Consider the following 18094-nt stretch of genomic DNA (forward strand, 5'->3'; position numbering starts at 1 on the left):
CTGAATGGTGGAACTGCAACAGCAACAAGAAGCACATGAGATTGAAGAGCAACAGCCAGCTGAAGCAGAAGTGGAGTATGCTGAGGGGAGGAAAGCCAATGAAGAGGAAACTCCCTGGAAAAGAGTGACAGTTAGGAGCAGAAGAACTAGAAAGCATTCTGCACCGGTGGAACCATTAGAGTTAAGCAACCGCTTTCAGCTACTGGAGGATGAGACTGAAGGACAGTTTGCAGAGGAAGAAGTACAGGAGACACTGTGCAACAGTGAACAAGAGGCAGAAGGTAGGTCAACCAAGAAGAAGAGAAAAGTAGTCGTTGTGGGAGACTCCCTGCTGCGTGGGATTGAAACCCAAGTATGTCGTGAAGACCCATGGACTCGCCAGGTATGCTGTCTCCCTGGAGCACAGATTAGAGATGTGTCTGAAGGGTTACCGAAGCTCATAAAACCCATGGACACATACCCCTTTCTTCTCATCCATGTGGGAACAAATGATGTCAAGCAGAGCTACGAAGAAATCATTTCAGACTTTGAAGCTCTGGGAAGGAAACTGAAGAACTTTGGGGCCCAGGTAGTTTTCTCATCCATCCTCCCGGTTCTTGGAAGAGGATTAGAAAGGGAAAGAAAAATACTCTGAATGAACGACTGGCTACGAAGGTGGTGCCGACGTGAGAGTTTTGGATTCTGGGACCACGGGCTACGCTACTTGGAACATGGACTGCTGGCAAGGGATGGGTTGCACCTCACAAGGGCTGGAAAGAATGTGTTCGGCCACAGCATGAAGAACTTGATCAGGAGGGCTTTAAACTGAATCTTATGGGGGCGGGAGACATAAATTTCGAGGCAACAATGGATGAAGGCCAATGCACCACAGTACAGAGAACAGCTCCAATAGTGCGCCAAAATAGTGTCTGCAACAATGTAGGAACAAAGCCAGACTATAAAACACATGGTCTTCGATGTCTATATGCTAATGCCCAGAGCATGGGAAACAAACAGAATGAACTTCAACTCTTATTACATGAAGGCAAATACGACTTGATAGGTATAACTGAAACTTGGTGGGATGACTCCCATGACTGGAATATAGCAATTGAAGGATATAACTTGTTCAAAAAGAACAGAAGAAATAGAAAGGGAGGTGGAGTTGCACTATACGTTAAAAATACCTATCCCTGCACAGAAATACAGGCGGATCAGACTGGGAGCCCCATCGAGAGCATCTGGATTAAAATAAATGGGGCAAGCAATAAAAAGAACATGATAATCGGAGTCTACTACCGACCACCCAATCAAGGAGAAGACGAGGACGAAACTTTTGAGAAACAAATTGTCAGTGTTTCAAGGAAGTGTGATGTAGTAGTGATGGGGGACTTCAATTACCCTGATATCTGTTGGGAGACCATTACTGCCAAAAGCGGCCCTTCCAGGAAATTCCTGACATGTGTGGGTGATAACTTTCTCCTACAGAAAGTGGAGGAAGGAACTAGAGGATCGGCAATCCTTGACTTGATATTGACCAATAGGGATGACTGAGTGGATAAAGTGGCAGTTACGGGAACTCTGGGGGAAAGTGACCACGTCATACTTGAATTCTTGATTATGAAGGAGACAAAAGTTGAGTGTAGCCATACACGTACTCTGGATTTTAGGAAAGCTGATTTTAATAAACTCAGAACTATGATAAGTAAGGTCCCATGGCAAATGAGCCTAATGAGAAAAGGAGTGCAGGATGGGTGGGAGTATTTAAAAAAGGAAATTTTAAAGGCACAGTTACAAACAATTCCAACAAGGAGAAAAGATAGAAGACAACAGGAAACCAACGTGGCTCTACAAAAAGCTTAGAGATGACCTGAAAACAAAAAGGGATACATATAGGAAGTGGAAGGAAGGCCAGGCTACAAAAGAAGAGTACAGACAGGTGGCGCAGAAATGCCGAAATGGCGTCAGGAAGGCTAAAGCTCAGAATGAGCTGAGATTAGCGAGGGATGCTAAAAGCAATAAAAAGGCTTTCTTCAGATACGTGAGTAGTAAAAGACAGAGGAAAGAAATGGTGGCTCAACTGCTTAATGAGGATGGCAAATTGATAACAGATGACAAAGAAAAAGCTGAAGTGCTCAATTCCTACTTTGCCTCAGTCTTCTCCCAAAAGCGGGTCTATGACCCCCCTGGAAAAAGTGAAGCAGAAGTTGAGGGGGCAGGATTACAGTTTGAGCTTGATAAACAAATGGTCAAAGAACACCTAATTTTCTTGAATGAGTTCAAATCTCCAGGGCCCAATGAACTGCATCCTAGAGTAATGAAGGAGCTAACGGAAGAACTCTCAGAACCTTTGTCTATTATCTTTGCAAAATCATGGAAGACGGGTGAGGTGCCGGACGACTGGAGGAGGGCTAACGTTGTCCCTATCTTCAAAAAGGGCAAAAAGGAGGAACCTGGGAACTACAGACCAGTCAGCCTGACATCCATCCCTGGGAAAATTCTGGAGCAGATTATAAAGAAGTCAATCTGTAAACACCTTGAAATCATTGCGGTGATCACTAGAAGCCAACATGGATTTGTCAAGAACAAGTCCTGTCCTCGGATGTCAGAAAGTGGGATCAGCCAGATAAGTGTTGAAGCCTAGTCCTCTATGCAAACTCGTTTGATAGGCATTCACTTTTACCAGTCGTATGCTGTGCTGTTTTCCTAACCCCCTCCTACACGTGGTTTTTTTTTTTTTTAATGTTCAGACATAACGTTCAGACATTACGTTAAGCCATGGTTAGGCCACTAACCCTTTTGCATCAAATGGTTGGTGAGCATATTTAAACTGTGGTTATGTAGTCACCATGGTTAGGAATTGTTCACAGCACACACTAAGTCATGGTTCACATGACACACTAATGTTTAGCTCAAAACACTTAACCATCATGGCTTAGCATGTTGTCTGAACAGGGCCACTGTAGGTTAAGGGCACCCCTACTTGTGTAGACAAATGGATCCTTTAAAAAACAACGACATTGAAATCTAGATATGCTATGTCCATAGAGATCTGATTTGTGCACCTTCTAGATTCTAGTTTGAAAGGAAATTGTGTATGAAAGGATAATATGGAAGCCTTCCAAACAGCATAGTCCATGATCCCAAATTGCACTCTAACACTAGGTGGAGCAAAAGGTATTCCTTGAGGTGGACACTGTGCTTTTTTTCCAGCTGAACATTTCATATAATCCAAGGAGGCTGTGGGGGAGGAGGAAGAGCATATTGACTGGGAAGTGATGTGGATAATATGAACTCAGACCTTCAGGGTTCAAGTCACTGCAGTGGTAAACTATTCTGCTCTAAACATCTGGGGATTATTACTTGCCAACTCCTTCTATTTTGTGTCTTATTTTGGGAAGAGAGAGGAGGATCAGGTGTCTTGATAAGTTTGTGTACTTGATTTTAAAAGCTAATGTAAAGCTTTTAGGAAAATAAGAGATAAAAATGCTAATATCTTTAGGGATTCTTCCTTTACTTTGTTACCAGTTCTTGATGGCAGGGAGTGTTTGGCAGGTTGGTTGATTTTTTATTCCACCCCCCCCCCCCCACTCCCAACATTCCCATGGGACATTCTGTCCCAAATTTCAAAGTCAATGCTGAAGCAGCAGCAATGCTCTCTTTTTTTCTTGTTTTTTAAAAAAGTAATGATGGGGAACCTCACTAGCATCATCTTTACAGGTAAGCAGAGCCTGCCTGAGATAGAGCAGCAATGTTGACTCCCCGCCCATTCTAGGAATAAAAGACATTTGTAGGAATCAATTGCATGACAGAAATTTGCCTATGTCTGTCTGAAAAATGAAATCAGAATATTTACTCCCCAGCCATTCCCCTTATCTCAATATCTCTTTGTTCCCCATTTTTTCTCTTTCTATAGTAATACTTTAAAAAGCAAATGAAAAGAAGTGCCAAGAATCGAGCCTTACTCCTCATACATTTTGACCTATAGCAGCGACCCTGCCCGAAACATTTGTTTATTAATTATATCATTTATTAAATATATTTTGCAGCTATCTTTCAAGTCTCAAAGTAGCTTACAACTTATAACACTGCTGCAGGATTTGCACTCTGCACATACACAGTCTCTGAGCTCCTGGCTCTAAAAGCAGGCTGAAGTGTGCAGAAGGATACCTTCAGAGCCTAAGAATTGTCCTGCTGTATCACACTGAAGGTGCATTTAGTTTGCCCCAGTAGCTCACCAGGCAGAAGTCCTCCCTATTGTATCTAGAATTCAGCATCCACTACTCTGATATACTGCCTCCAAATAAGGGGGTTGTGTTTATCTGTCATGGCTAATATCTGCAAGTCTTCCTCTATGAATTTGTCTAATTTTAGCCAGTGGCCATCACCTCATGTAACAGAAAATTGCAATAGGAAATGTGTTGTGTGAAACAGATATAATGTATTATGTCTGCTTCAGGACTCTGTCCATCACATTCACTGGGTGACCCCAAATTTGAGACAGCCATGGGGAATAGTCATGACGTATATAACCCACACTTGACTTGGTAGGATGTCAGTGTTATAAATGAAATATTAGAGAAACGGATAAAGCCTTTCACCTTAGCATCCAATGCTCAAGTTATTCACCCTTTAGACCACTATGCTAGATAGTAAAAGGAGAGGAGGTAGAGACTCAACTCTAACCTTACCCCTACTACTAGCTTATCAGAAAGAAAGAAATGCTGACTGTGGAGGAGAAAGATGCTAAACAAAAAGCTGAGAGGAACTTCTGTATAAATACTGAGCACTTTGCTTCATATTGTCAGTTCAGCCAGGCGTACAGAGTAATCCTACACATGTTTATTGACTTGGAAGCAAAAGGATGGAGAAGAATGGAGGCTGGGGGGCAGGATGGGTCCCTGCTCCTTCACCTTTTCTAATGGACAGGAGAAGCTGACTTCAGTCGGCTTTGTCTGGGTGGCACTGCAGCCAGCTCCAGTTCATTGACAGGCCACAGCGATACGCACGTGCAGTTCCTTCTTGCCAAGGCTGACCATTTATTGCCCTGTTATCCATTTAAAGGGGAGGGGCACTTGGTGTTCCTACCAGCAGCCCATGAGGAGGAACAGCCAAGTCCAGCCTGATCATTGCCAGCACAGCTGTTAGCACATGAGAAAGGAGAGTAGGTGGGACCAGACCACACCACTCATCTCCACCAGCAGTACGCTCCATGCCATTGCAGCTGACAGCAGCTCAGTCAACATGTGCGAAGTAGGGGAGTGCAGTAGAAGGAAGTGTGCTGCTGCTTTGGCTTATCTGCCTCCTGAGATTGGTGGCTTCCTTTGCTTCGCAGTAGGTCTGGCCCTAAAAGTAACACACACACACACACACACACACACACACACACACACACACACACACACAGAGGAAATGTATTCAACTCCCCCTCAAAGATTAGTCCAATCTTCAGGGATGTACCAAACAAATCACTGGGCCAAATACTTAACCCAGCACTATTGTTCTCCGTTCCTTCTGATAACATCTCTGAAAGTACAGACAGTTGTATGTCTCTTATTCCCAGTATCTTCTGCAGGGCTCCACAGACTTTGCCTAGCCTTGATAGCCAGCCAGAATTTGCGGCTGCAATAGCCCCATCCTTTCCCCAACTTGGACCTTGCCCCAGTACCATGCTGAGCTTTTCAAAGCAGTGTGTGAGGTCTGTGATGATCCCCCAGCTGCAAGTGCAATAGAAGGGAAGGAATCCATCATGTTCTCCAAAGGGGGAAAGGGGAGTGGCTGGGGTGACAAAGTAGACCTCTTGGTGTTTTGATTAGTAAGCAAAGTGATTGCTCCTCAGCTTATAGTGAGAGGATTTGGTACAGAGGGACATGGTATCAAAAAAGATAGTTCTGCACCAGAGTACAGCAAATTTACCATCTTTTATCTTTAGTAAGCATGACAGACGCCTTAGTGTCAAGCACTATGACATTCTGTGCAATTTCATTTCCTGTAGTGAATGTTACCACAGTTCAGGAGGAGTCTGGAATCCCAAAATTCTTCAGATGATCACTTTAGTGGAACCACCTCTGTCCTTAGGCTATTATCCTTCCATCTTGTGTTTATCAGCTCCAATGAATGTAACGCGGAGTATCGCTGGGTAGGATTCTTTGTGTATTTTCCACATTCTGGACACCACGAAGCCAGTAAGATCATGAAAAATCTCTGGGGTTGGGCAAAAGGTTTGTTTTATAGAAGTAGTTTGTCATAAGTAAAGGCCATCTATACAGGGTCTCTTTATCACCTGTTATTCTGATTGCATTTCCTTAGTTGATGATGATTTAACTTATTTTCACACTAAATCTGGTGCTGCAGTTGTCCAGCTAAAACACGTGAAGTATCAGTTCCCTTTTTCTTTAATGAACAATTTCTGTTTCCTAGCTAAGACGTGAGAAGATTGATCTTGAAAACACACTAGAACAAGAACAAGAAGCACTAGTGAATCGTCTTTGGAAGAGAATGGATAAGCTTGAAGCAGAAAAACGGTTTGTCTTGGCTTTGGCTTTTTCTGCTGTCCCGTCCCCCCCTCTTGCATTGTTTGTGTGGTAAAGCTTCCATATTTCACAAAACGTCCCTACCATGCCCCAAAGGCACATATTTAAATACTTATAGAAGATTTAAAATAGGAAAGCAGCCATTTTACCTGTGGAGGATATGGCTATCAATGGCTACTAGTCATGATGGCTATGTAGTACCCCTGGTATCAGAGGCAGTATTCCCTTGAATACCAGTCGCTGGGGAACATGAGCAGGAAGAGCTCTTGTGTTCATCGGCTTGTGAACTTCCTGTTGGGGCATTTAGCTGACCACTGCGGGAGCGGAACACTGGTCTAGAGAGGCCTTCGACCTGATTCAGTACAGCTGCTCTTTTGTTCCCGTAGTGATGCAAGTTGTGTGGATTGTGTGGAAGATACAGGAACACTGCAATGCTAGTATATTGCTGAATCATGGGTTATTGAGTAATTCCATGGAAGTCGTCCTTGGTGCCTTGTGACAAGTTTTGCCCTAATGTTATGAAACTTGCTTTTAAAAGCTGGGAATTAATACTTATAACATTCTTGACTAGTCTAGATTTTCATAAGAGCTGACATTTCACAGCATTCAGTGGATTTCACAGAAGCATTGAAATCTCTGAGGTCCCTGGAGAAAATATAATTTGTGATGTGGCGGTTGTTAATCTGTTTAATGAAAGGTTCAGAGTGTATGTGATCTTCCCAGTCTCATGACAATTTCATTTGATCTTCCAAAACACATGGAAGTGAAAGTGCTTCTGTTATGGTTTGACTGTGCAATATAGTATGTCATGAGTTCTTCTGCTCCAATTTGCTTAAAATGTGTTTTTAGCAAAGACGAATTTGCAGTGTTGGCTATGTAGCCAAATGATGGCAATTCATCTTCTCAAATTATTATTTTTATTAATATACAAAATGAGTGACAGCTGGCTTATATTCACATGAGGAATCTGCAAAGTGAACCTCAAAGTATCTTTTAAAATAATTAGTTATTTAAGTCGCTGTGTGAATGCAGATGATAATTTGCCAAGTGGTAGATTAAGTAAAGTGTGCAACTGACGGGTTCACCTCCCATCCCCCAGTAATCTCTGCTAAGATCGCAGTTTTCCCACTGTTAGTGGCAGTGAAAAACCAGAAATCTTGGAAGTAGGATCATTGGAGGTTGAGAGAGAAGTGGTGGCAAGCGTGTTGGATGGGAGAAAAATGGAGATGGAGAAATTGGAGAGTGGGAAATTGCTGGGGGGATTTGTTGATGATAGGGCACATCTGAGGGGTGGCATTTAAGGTTTCCAGTGGCCTCATGTAGGCCATGGGCTGTGCACCTCTAATCGAACCACTTGGTAAGCTGATTTAAATTCTTGCCAGAGGATGACACTTTCCACGTTATACATTAATTCTCTACCACACTGATTGCATCCGGCTAGTTTGTGTGTTTTTAGGTCCTAGATTTCTTACTAAGGAGAATACCACCTTTTGTTGTTGAAATCCAGCTCTCATAACTGTAAGTGGATGTCGTTCCTGTTGTTCATTGGGTGCCTAAAAAACTAGGTGCTATTCAGAAAACAAGCTTTGTCAAAGTAAGCGTTAAAATGTAGGGCAAATACACACAAAAATTACGAACTGGAGGCAGAAAAGGAGAATGATGATGAAATGTGATGACTAAAAAATCATTGCCCATTTTCTTCAGTTTGTGTAATAAAACTGTAGGACAAAATCGAGCAATTTGTAGCATTTGTAGGTGTGCCACAGGCAAAGTGGTGATTCAGCCATCAGCTAAAGGAGCGATCCAGATCTAGCAACAAATCAGAGTTTGTCATTATAGACATGAGCTGTAGAGAGCCTTGACTTTGTGCACTCTTTCCCACTCTTTCATATACATTTGTTTTGACATTGTGAACCCAAATATTGTTTGCCCAATCCACAGTTTACCAATTTCGGACAAAATGGCAAACCATTATTTATTGCAAACTACAAAGAGAAGCATTTGATTTCTTCTCCATGCATGTGAAGGAAGGAAGAATGCACAGGTGAAGCATCACTGTGTCGCTCATGCATTTTAAGAACAACCCATGATTTGTCTCTAAACTGGACTGGCATGTTAATTTTTCAGAGATGGATTTACCAGAAAAAAACAGTGACTATTTCAGGTCATCTCGTTGCTTTTCGTGGCATAACATTACAAAGAATTGAAGCAGAATATGTGAGTTTTGATTCAGAAGACAAAATCCTATTTATCTTATTTGTATTTCAGAATTTTGCAGGAGAAGTTAGACCAGCCTGTGTCTGCTCCTCCATCACCAAGGGACATATCAATGGAGATAGATTCTCCAGAGAATATGATGCGGCATATCAGGTTTCTAAAGAATGAAGTAGAGAGATTAAAGAAACAACTCAGAGCTGCACAATTACAGCGTAAGTCCAGTTTACTTTGGCAATGCACTCTTATGCATCATACAGGGATATGCTTTTCAAGAAACTTACGTTTTTTCAATTTGAAAACCTTAAAATAGAGAGCATGTTTGAAAATTAAGTGATTCATTCGTAGTATGCAATACCATTTTCTGTTGTTCCCCTTGGGTGCCTAATTTTTTATTAGTAGGACAAATATAGATTTCAAGCAGTTTTACCAAGGATTATGTGTGATGTTCTGATAACTGGTATAAGTTCTTCACATTCATTACCTTTTAATGTAGATGCTGTAAAGAACATTAGCACATTTGAGGAAACCTGAAACAATTTTATTGCAAAAATTACATGGAATCTTTGCTAAAATACAACCATGCCATGTTTTGCTTCACTTTCAATAAATATATAGCAGCACAGAAAATTATGTAAGATGTCTGGCTTATCAGTCTTCCAGGCAATTTAAATTGTATAACATTAAGAGACAGTCTGTTATCTGAAATTGTAAAAATGTCATCAGGTTTCAGACTGTGTGAGATTGAGCTCACTTCAGGGCTATTCAGTGGTTCACTTAACCCTTGTATGCACTATGAGAATGCAAGTAAGCCTTGGGTCTACATGCTTCCTCTGTGCTTCCCTTTGCCTACTCTTTTTACTGCATATAGAAAATAAATTGAGGAGTTTCCATATTTTTTGGATTTCCCTTGGCTCTGAGTACTGAACGATCAGTATTCTTTTTAAACCAAGGACATTTTAAATCCACAAACTGGAGAGGTCAGAGGGACATTTCCTAGTTTGTAAATCATGCCTTGTCTGAACAAGAGTGTATACTAATGAAGTGTATAGTATAGCAATGAAAACACTGGTTCTGCAACAGCATAATCCAATTCCTTGCCTTGTGCAGCCCATAGGCATTTATGTCTGCTTAGAGACAAGTGAGAAAACTACAGGTACAAAGATCACTTGCCGGAAAAGGAGGATGACAAACCAGTATCTAGTTTGGTGTGGTGCCTTATGTGGAGCAAGCACCAGAACCTTTAAGGGATGGGCACAGCAATTAGTGGGCAAAATGTTTCCCCATGATAGGAAAAGTATATGTCCACACTTCAGCTGATGGTCATTAAAATACATATGACCTGCCGTTATATTTATAATGCTTGCCTCAGAAATCAAATATTTCCCCCACAGAAAAGCAGGCTTTAACTCAGTGGGTTGTATCCAATGTTAGTCTAATTTAAGTCCCATTCATTTAAGTGGGTCTACTCTAAGTAGGACTGGCATTGGCTACAAACAAATGTGCTTAATGGAGTCATGAATTGAACTGATTTTTAAAATACCTCTTGAAATTCATATTTAAAACAAAATTTGAATTTAATTGATCAGAATTTTTAAAGTAAACTTTTAAAGCCATCTTATACATGTTTAGGTAGAAAAGCATTCTAGAACTCCCAACGTTCCCCAGACATGACCTAAACTTGTACAGAATTGTGTTCTTAACTGATTAAAAAACTTTACAAACCATTGACTTTAAATCATCCTGGTATCCAGGGTCAAGGAAAATCTTCTAGTTTTGGTGTCCACTTCTGCATATAGTGAGTGGAACAGGGAATAAGTGTCCACGCCTGAAGCCTGCCCTCAATCTTTCTGTGCTTACACACAGAACAGCTACCTGAACAGCTATCCCCTCTCAGATTTTTGAAAGGTGGCAAATGCAGAAGTTGTCCTAGTAGTTCCAATTTCTTGTTTCCTTTGGGTGGAGTGGGCAAGACTCTTGTAAACAACTGCCCATCCTCACTGCTCATGGATGCCTGTGTGACTAGCAGCATTGTTTCCTTCTTTATTTCTGAATCAGTTGTTTTCAGTTTCAGTTCTAATAAAATCCTTCAAAATGTTTCGGTTCTAATAAAATATTTTGCCGGAGCAATAAAAATATGTCAGCTTTCTGAGAAATAATGTGAAGATGGGGGAAGGAATAGGTTTTATGCTGAGACCTGATATGTAGGTTTGGAAAACAAATCTATGCCACTTAAAGGAGATAAGATGCATTAATCTCTGTGTACTTGCCAGTGTCTTTGATTGCTGCAGTTAAAAGCGAGAACAAGGTCTCTGGCTAATGACTGGGTATGTGCAAATGCTAGCCTGATTTATTAGCTTAGCAATGGATCTTGGTTTTGCTCTACTTTATTTTGTGAATGTTCTGTTCTAGTCCTTGAATGACCCATTGGACAAGTGAAAGTACAAACACATGAATGTGGGTGATTTATCATTTTATATGCTGCCATAAACCATTTTAAAAAGATAAAGCTGCAAAAAATGCATGAAGATGCCACAGTTCCAAAGTGGTCAATATAATGCCTTTTTCAAATTTCTGCTTAGATGACTGATTCTACCTGGGTGCCTTCTCACGTAACCTTTCTGGCATAGGTGCCTGTTCTGTGCAGCTCCTCCCCACACCAGTGTTGACGCTGTTGGACATGTAACACATGGACCCTATTTCATGTGTTACATACATACTTTCCATAAAAAATGCTCAAGCTAGTGTGGGGATGGATTTTAAGAGGCTTCTATGCTAAGTTGTGCAGCTCAATGGGTGACCTTGAACCAAATCAGTAGCTGTTTAAATGCACAACTGCAAATGAGCGAATTAGCGCTACCATAGTATGGGAAACGGCTGAAACTGGCTATTGCAGTATTGCCTATGGATTTACATGTGCAACTGTGATATAGCAAAAGAGAAAATTAGTGCAACTTCAGTATGGGGGATAGCTGAAACTGGCTACTGCAGTATTGTGTATGGGTTTAAAGGCAAAAAAAAATCCTGGGTGTCAAAAAGTGGGTGGTGTCTGTAAACCTGTGGAACTTTGCAGGATTGAGACAAAACTTGACACACCGCTTCTGCTGGTAGAGAGGCAGCTGATGCACCTTCGAAACCCTGCACAATTACCCAGAGTGGAGTGAAAATCCCTGGTGCACCAAAAAGAGGGTGATGTCTGCAAACCCTTGGAACTTTGCAGGATCGGGACAAAACTTGATACAACTTCCCCTAGTAGGAAAGCTCTGGATGCACCTTCAAAACCCTGAGCTACTGTGGCAGTAACATTGGGAATGGCTCAAACCCTGTATTGTCTATGGCGCAGGAGGCTTAAATGGGCTTAAACTCCACATGGGAAGGTACCAGAACACTTGGGCAGCAGGACTGCAGTGGGACAGGGAGTGGAGGATGACACAAATTGCATGGCAGTTTATTAGCCTGTTCGTGTGGCGGGGCATCATGGACTATTTAAAGAATAAACTACTGACTATAGTTTATTAAGCCATCATGGATTAAAGTGACGTCCGAACCCACCCACTCTAAACTGGCAGTCTCTGGCCTGCTTCAGATGATAGTCACTTTAACCTATGGTTTAGATGGTTGCAGATGAACCTGCCTGAACCATTCACTCCCTTGTGCAAGGGTGGGGGGTTCACTTCGCAACAAGCTGCAGTTCCCTGAAGTACAAATGAACTTGGGAACTGTGATTACTTTGCAGCTTGATTCACAGTTAGTTAAAAGAAATCAAGATCAAACTGTGGTTTAAGTAGCTATTTGTTCAGCTATCCCCATTCTCATTAATTGATAAAGACAAGCTCAGAATTCTGAAACGGTGCACTATAATTGGTGCTTACAAGACATAAAACAGAGTTTAGTAATAACAAGCTAATAAAAAACCTTGACATTTCAGATTCAGAGAAGATGGCACAGTATTTAGAGGAAGAACGTCACATGAGGGAAGAAAATTTGAGGCTCCAAAGAAAATTGCAGAGAGAGATGGAGCGGAGAGAAGCTTTGTGCAGACAACTGTCAGAAAGTGAATCCAGTTTGGAAATGGACGATGAGAGGTTGGTGTTGCTGGTACATTCAGGTGCTATCAAGCTTCTAAATCTTGGGTAGCAATATGGAGTTCCCACCATAAATAACACTCACCTTTCAAGTTCTGCCTCTCTTTAATGTGTAGCAGTTAAGCTTTCTGTCCCATATTATTACCCTGATTGTTTCTGTTCCATAGCAGCTGACAATGTGAAGCGGGAGAAGGGAGAGGTAAAGAATAATGATATCAGGACACAAGCTAAATAGTACTATTTTATTTTATTTATTTAAGGATTTTTATGCCGCCATTCAGCCAAAAAAGGCTCTCACGGCGGCTTACAAAAGTATTTCTTGACAGTCCCTGCCCACAGGCTTACAATCTAAAAGACATGACACAAAAGGAAAGGGGATTGGGAGGGAGGAGGAGGAGGGGGAAAAGGAAAGCAAACTCAGGCACTACAATCTTAGTTGGAAAGTTCAGCAGTTACAGTTGGTAGCAGGAGGGAGGGGGCTCTCAGCTGGAGCTGGACCCAGGCACGGTGGAGAGGTGCCTGGCTGCTGCTTCCTCCCTCACTGGTGGCCTCTGCAGAGACAACACTATGTATTGAGGGTGGACAACCCTAACACAGGGCCATCCTGTGTTCCTTATAACATGTAGGCATACGCTGTCCATATGATGATGGGTTTTTTAAAAAATGAAAATAACAATTGAACTGTTCAAGCGTGATAGGATTCATGTGTACATTTATAATGCATTGTGGTCGTCCAGATGTTGGTCTGCAACTCCAATCATCCTTCACCATTGGCTATTGTGGCTGGGGCTGATAGGAGTTGCAGTCCAACAACTTCTGCAGGGGCCACATGTTCGCTTTAATGTTGTTACCTTTAAGTAGTAACTTCATATGCAGTAGAGATATATTTCCTGGTAACCAGAAGATTTATAAATTACGCTTGAGTCCGAATTGAAGCTTAGGAAGATGAAACAAGAACCTGTTAAGCTACCTCCCTGTTAGGGCTGTCATCTAATTAAATTAGTCAATGTATGAATTACAATGGATAAATTAATTGATTAAATCTGCATAAATTTGTGTGCTATTCGTTTTTAAAAAAACAAAGACCACTTTTTATTGTAGTAGGGCACTGTGAGTGGAGGAATTCCTTGTTTTACGACAGAAGGGGGAATGCAACTTCTGAGATGCTGCTTACCATCTGCCATTCTTATATCAGTACTTGTGTAAAAATACTTTACATGTAAATACTTTTCATATATTAAAAAAATATACGCTTTGATTAATCAGTGTCACCCTTTTTAATGGAACAAAAGGATTTTTAATCAATTTGCTAATTAACGGAACATCAAAGCTGTACCAACTCTGTGCTGATGCTTCTCTAGTATCATATTTGTTTTATGGTACAGGAGAGATGCCAGAGGAAAGACTAAAAATAAAATATAAAATTAGGAAATAGTTTTGAGAAGATAAAATTAATCAGTCTTTATCTCTTAAATTAGATATTTTAATGAGATGTCTGCACAAGGATTAAGACCTCGCACTGTGTCCAGTCCAATTCCATATACGCCTTCACCGAGTTCTAGCAGACCTATATCACCTGGTAAATATATACACACCACATTTTTGTGTGCGCAATGATAGTATTTTTGTGCCCAGAGATATAATCTTTCTATGAAAGCAGTAAGTAGAGGCTTGAAATGTGAATTTCAAATCTTAAGTTTCTTTCCAGTATTCAAGAAGTAAAATGTGTTATTAATTATATAAATGGGATTGACTTTTAATTCAAGGAAGTGCTGAGCACATACGTTTTTACTAAATGTGTATGTAAATCATTCTCTCTCTCTCTCTCTCTCTCTCTCTCTCTCTCTCTCTCTCTCTCTCTCTCTAAGTCTTCCTTTTGCACTCAGTTCCTAGTTTCTATCGTTTTGTATTATTCTCTTCCATTTTATTATGGATTGTTGTCTTCCATGGCAATTTGTTTTAGCAATGAGCCACTTTGAAGATTCAGTGATGGAAGCAGCCTCTTAAGCCCATCCACTCTCACTCTTAAATTGGTAGCTTAGATAGCTCCTAAATGTTATCTGCCCCTGATCTTTTGGAATCAACCTGGCTAGAAATTAAAATAACTAAGTCATATCACATGGCTTTGTCAATCCCAGTAAGCACAAATTTTCAAATGCAGTTTATTTGTCCTCTGTAGGAGATTGATTTCTCCAATGCACTGGATGCTCTGAATATCTGGGAGCATTAATATATCCAGACATACATTGTCATGCTTTCATTGTTTTAGGTCTCTCATATGCAAGTCACACAGTTGGTTTTACTCCCCCAACTTCACTCACCAGAGCCGGCGTGTCTTATTATAACTCCTCAGGCCTTCATGTGCAACATATGGGACCATCCCATGGTATTACAGTGAGTATCTAAGAAGTAACATAAGTATCTTAAATAATTTTTTCTAAACTGTGAATGCTTCCTTTTATGTCTGATGTTTTTACGTTTCTTGATGCCATCCCATGTTTTTCATTTTAGGCTAGATAAATCTTTAACATTTTATTACAGAATAAAGAATGGTAAATGCCACCCCCGGTTCCACCCTGAAATCAGTAATGAGTGTGCTCTACAGGGCTGCCATGTTAGTACAAGACTGTGTTGCTTAGATTTGGTGTTAGGCCACTGCCACCTGTGAACTCCCTTCCTAAATTAGGCACTTGTCATGTCCTAGGTCCAGCTGTTATCAGAAATCATAACAGATGGAACTGAGACATGTGTTTGCAGGTGTGTATTAAGTTTATTAAACGCTTTCCCTAACAAAAAGAAAGAAGCTCAAAGACATTTACAAAGCACGGAAACCTGCAGAGGCCTACAAAGGTCCTACGGGGGGGGAAATCAGTATAAACCCGGAGATCATGTAAGCATTGTAGCAAGACATTGGTACCAGGTGAAGGAGCAAGAAGCCAGAGGATAATAGAGATAAGAAGAGGAGGCTTGGCTATTTTAAGGACTGGAGCATTGAATTCTCTGTCGCTCTCACACGTATGTATGCTTGAGTGCCTTTGCGCACGCTTGTGCACACACACACTTAGAATAAGAGAACGAGAAATGCTGCTTTCATTTTTTTTTTCCTGGGCAAGATCTATTCTAGAACTCCTTTTGTGTGTCAGGTATAATGATGCTGGTAGTTCTGCAAAATAGTCGAACCAAACTCAGAAAAGGGCAGCTTGCATTCACAAAGATGCCTTGTCATCTTGTTTGCATTTCTTCACCATCAATTAATTTGAGTTCAAGCTAATGTGTCGAAACCCTGGTTTCCCTGCTTTGTTCCACAGAGGCCTTCACCACGCAGAAGCAACAGCCCTGACAAATTCAAGCGCCCCACTCCTCCTCCTTCTCCAAATACGCAGTCCCCACTGCAGCCTGGTCCTCCGCCACCGCCGCCGCCACCGCCTCCACAGCCTCCGGCCTCCCAGTCAGCCACTTTTCAACATTCGATGCATCCTTCCTCTCAGCCTTAGTGCATGTGCTCAGCAAATCTGTATTCAGAGTTGGACTCATAACACGGAGCAGTTTACTACAAGCCAAAGGCTTACAATGGTATATTGGGATTTGACTTATTTGCACTGAAGTAATTGAGGCTTCACTGTTCAATTGTGTTGTACAAGTTTGTCCAAGGGCTGCCTCCAATGTTAGCACGTTTCCTACCTGGGAAGCACTTCCATGTGGGAGAAAGCATGAAACCTGTTTGTAGGTAATCACATGAATACATAGTGGTTTCCATGGCTTTTTATAAAACAAAACCAAACCTGGAAGTGCTTTTTGTGTAAGAAGTGTGCTCTATTTGAAGTTGCTGTAAAATGCAGCCGGTGTTGTGGATCTACAACACTAATTTTTTTAAAAAAAAATCCATCAGTGTTTTATTTGAACTTACATGTTATGCCCACCCTCTGGCTGGAACATTTGCAACTTTGTTTGGTATTACGGCATTATGTTTTGCTGAGCTCCCAAAGCTTTGTGTTCCCCCCCCCTCCTCTGCCCCGTTCCCAGCTTCTAGGTTTGTAAAATAAAAGGGACAGCTTTTTATATTTTTTCATGACAATTTGCATATAAAATTACAGGCATGAACTCCTAGATATTACAGTGTGTTTCAAGCATATACAGTAAATCAGCACTACATTTCAGTAATAATAATTAAAAAAAAGCGGTGCGGCTTTTAGTGCAAAAGTGAAAGTCGGACACATTAATGCCCAAGCTCACTTTTTGTTTTAATTGTATCCCTTAATTTTCCAGAGACAGCAGTTAAACATACATGACAAATCCGTATCTTTTCTCCAGTGTGTGGTACAGTCTGAAGTACAATGTGGGAAGCCTGACTTGTCAGAGTATATAGAATGTATTAATCCATGGACCTTAAAAGTTGATTGTTTCATTTCTTATTCACGTTGACCTGTAAAACTGTCCGTACTGTTGTTCTCATCACAATGATCTTCTGTAAGTGTGGTTCTGCCAACAAAATCCTTGTGGCTGATTAAAGTGTACTCTCCGATTTTCTGCTGTAGAAAAGCAATTTGTATTAAAAACAAAAAGCCTGGTCCCCCCCCCCTTGTTTAAAATATATTAATTGTGTAACACCCCCTCCTGAAAGTTTGAACCAATATTTTAACCATTCAAAGAAAAATCAGAAGAGAATATGATTGAAGGGTGCACATTATAGCAGCATATGGGTATAACAGCTGAAAATGTTATATTGCTTGGTAGAAGAGAAACAGATTACAGAGAAAGTTAGATGACAATAGCAAATGCGTATTTAGCAGCATAAGCCGGTACAATGTATAAAGAAATGTATTCTGAAATACATTCTTTCCATTCATTTAGCACAAATAAATTGTTTGGTTTCACTTTGCAGTGGAACGAAGTGTCATTTTTTTTTTCTTGACATGAGATCTATTTCACCAAATGCTTTTTTCCAGCAGTTCCTGCTCAATAGCTTTTACATTATAGTGATTATTCTAAAAGGTTCCTTCCCATCTCATATTTGGTGCATAGGACAGTAATTACAGAGTGTTACTTTTGTGAGATATATCTGCTTTTAATTGAACATTAATTTAGCTGGATGTTCATTTTGTGACATACCGCAACAGCACACGTTCTTAAGAGAGAAAAAGAGAATTCTCGGTAGTTTGTAACATTATTGCATAGTTTCATATTTCACCATGTAAATCTTATTTATTTTATTTATTTATTGCATTTATATCCTGCCTTCTTTCCTCCATGGAACCCAAGGCAGCATACATAATCCTCCTCCTC

General features: G+C 40.8%; 1 protein-coding gene across 1 annotated transcript in view; it reads left to right on the forward strand.

Annotated features, from left to right (window-relative positions):
- Window positions 1-17698, forward strand: part of CCDC6 (coiled-coil domain containing 6) — a 54207-nt gene extending 36509 nt beyond the window's left edge. The window contains exons 4-9 of the mRNA XM_063133092.1: window positions 6400-6503; window positions 8781-8941; window positions 12655-12811; window positions 14290-14390; window positions 15081-15205; window positions 16120-17698. Coding sequence (XP_062989162.1) covers window positions 6400-6503; window positions 8781-8941; window positions 12655-12811; window positions 14290-14390; window positions 15081-15205; window positions 16120-16305 — 834 coding nt within the window. The 3' untranslated portion in view covers window positions 16306-17698. The remainder of the gene's footprint in view (window positions 1-6399; window positions 6504-8780; window positions 8942-12654; window positions 12812-14289; window positions 14391-15080; window positions 15206-16119) is intronic.
- Window positions 17699-18094: the final 396 nt, after the last annotated feature.

This window comes from Elgaria multicarinata, chromosome 8 (assembly GCF_023053635.1).
Source record: "Elgaria multicarinata webbii isolate HBS135686 ecotype San Diego chromosome 8, rElgMul1.1.pri, whole genome shotgun sequence".
Classification (NCBI taxonomy): domain Eukaryota; kingdom Metazoa; phylum Chordata; class Lepidosauria; order Squamata; family Anguidae; genus Elgaria; species Elgaria multicarinata.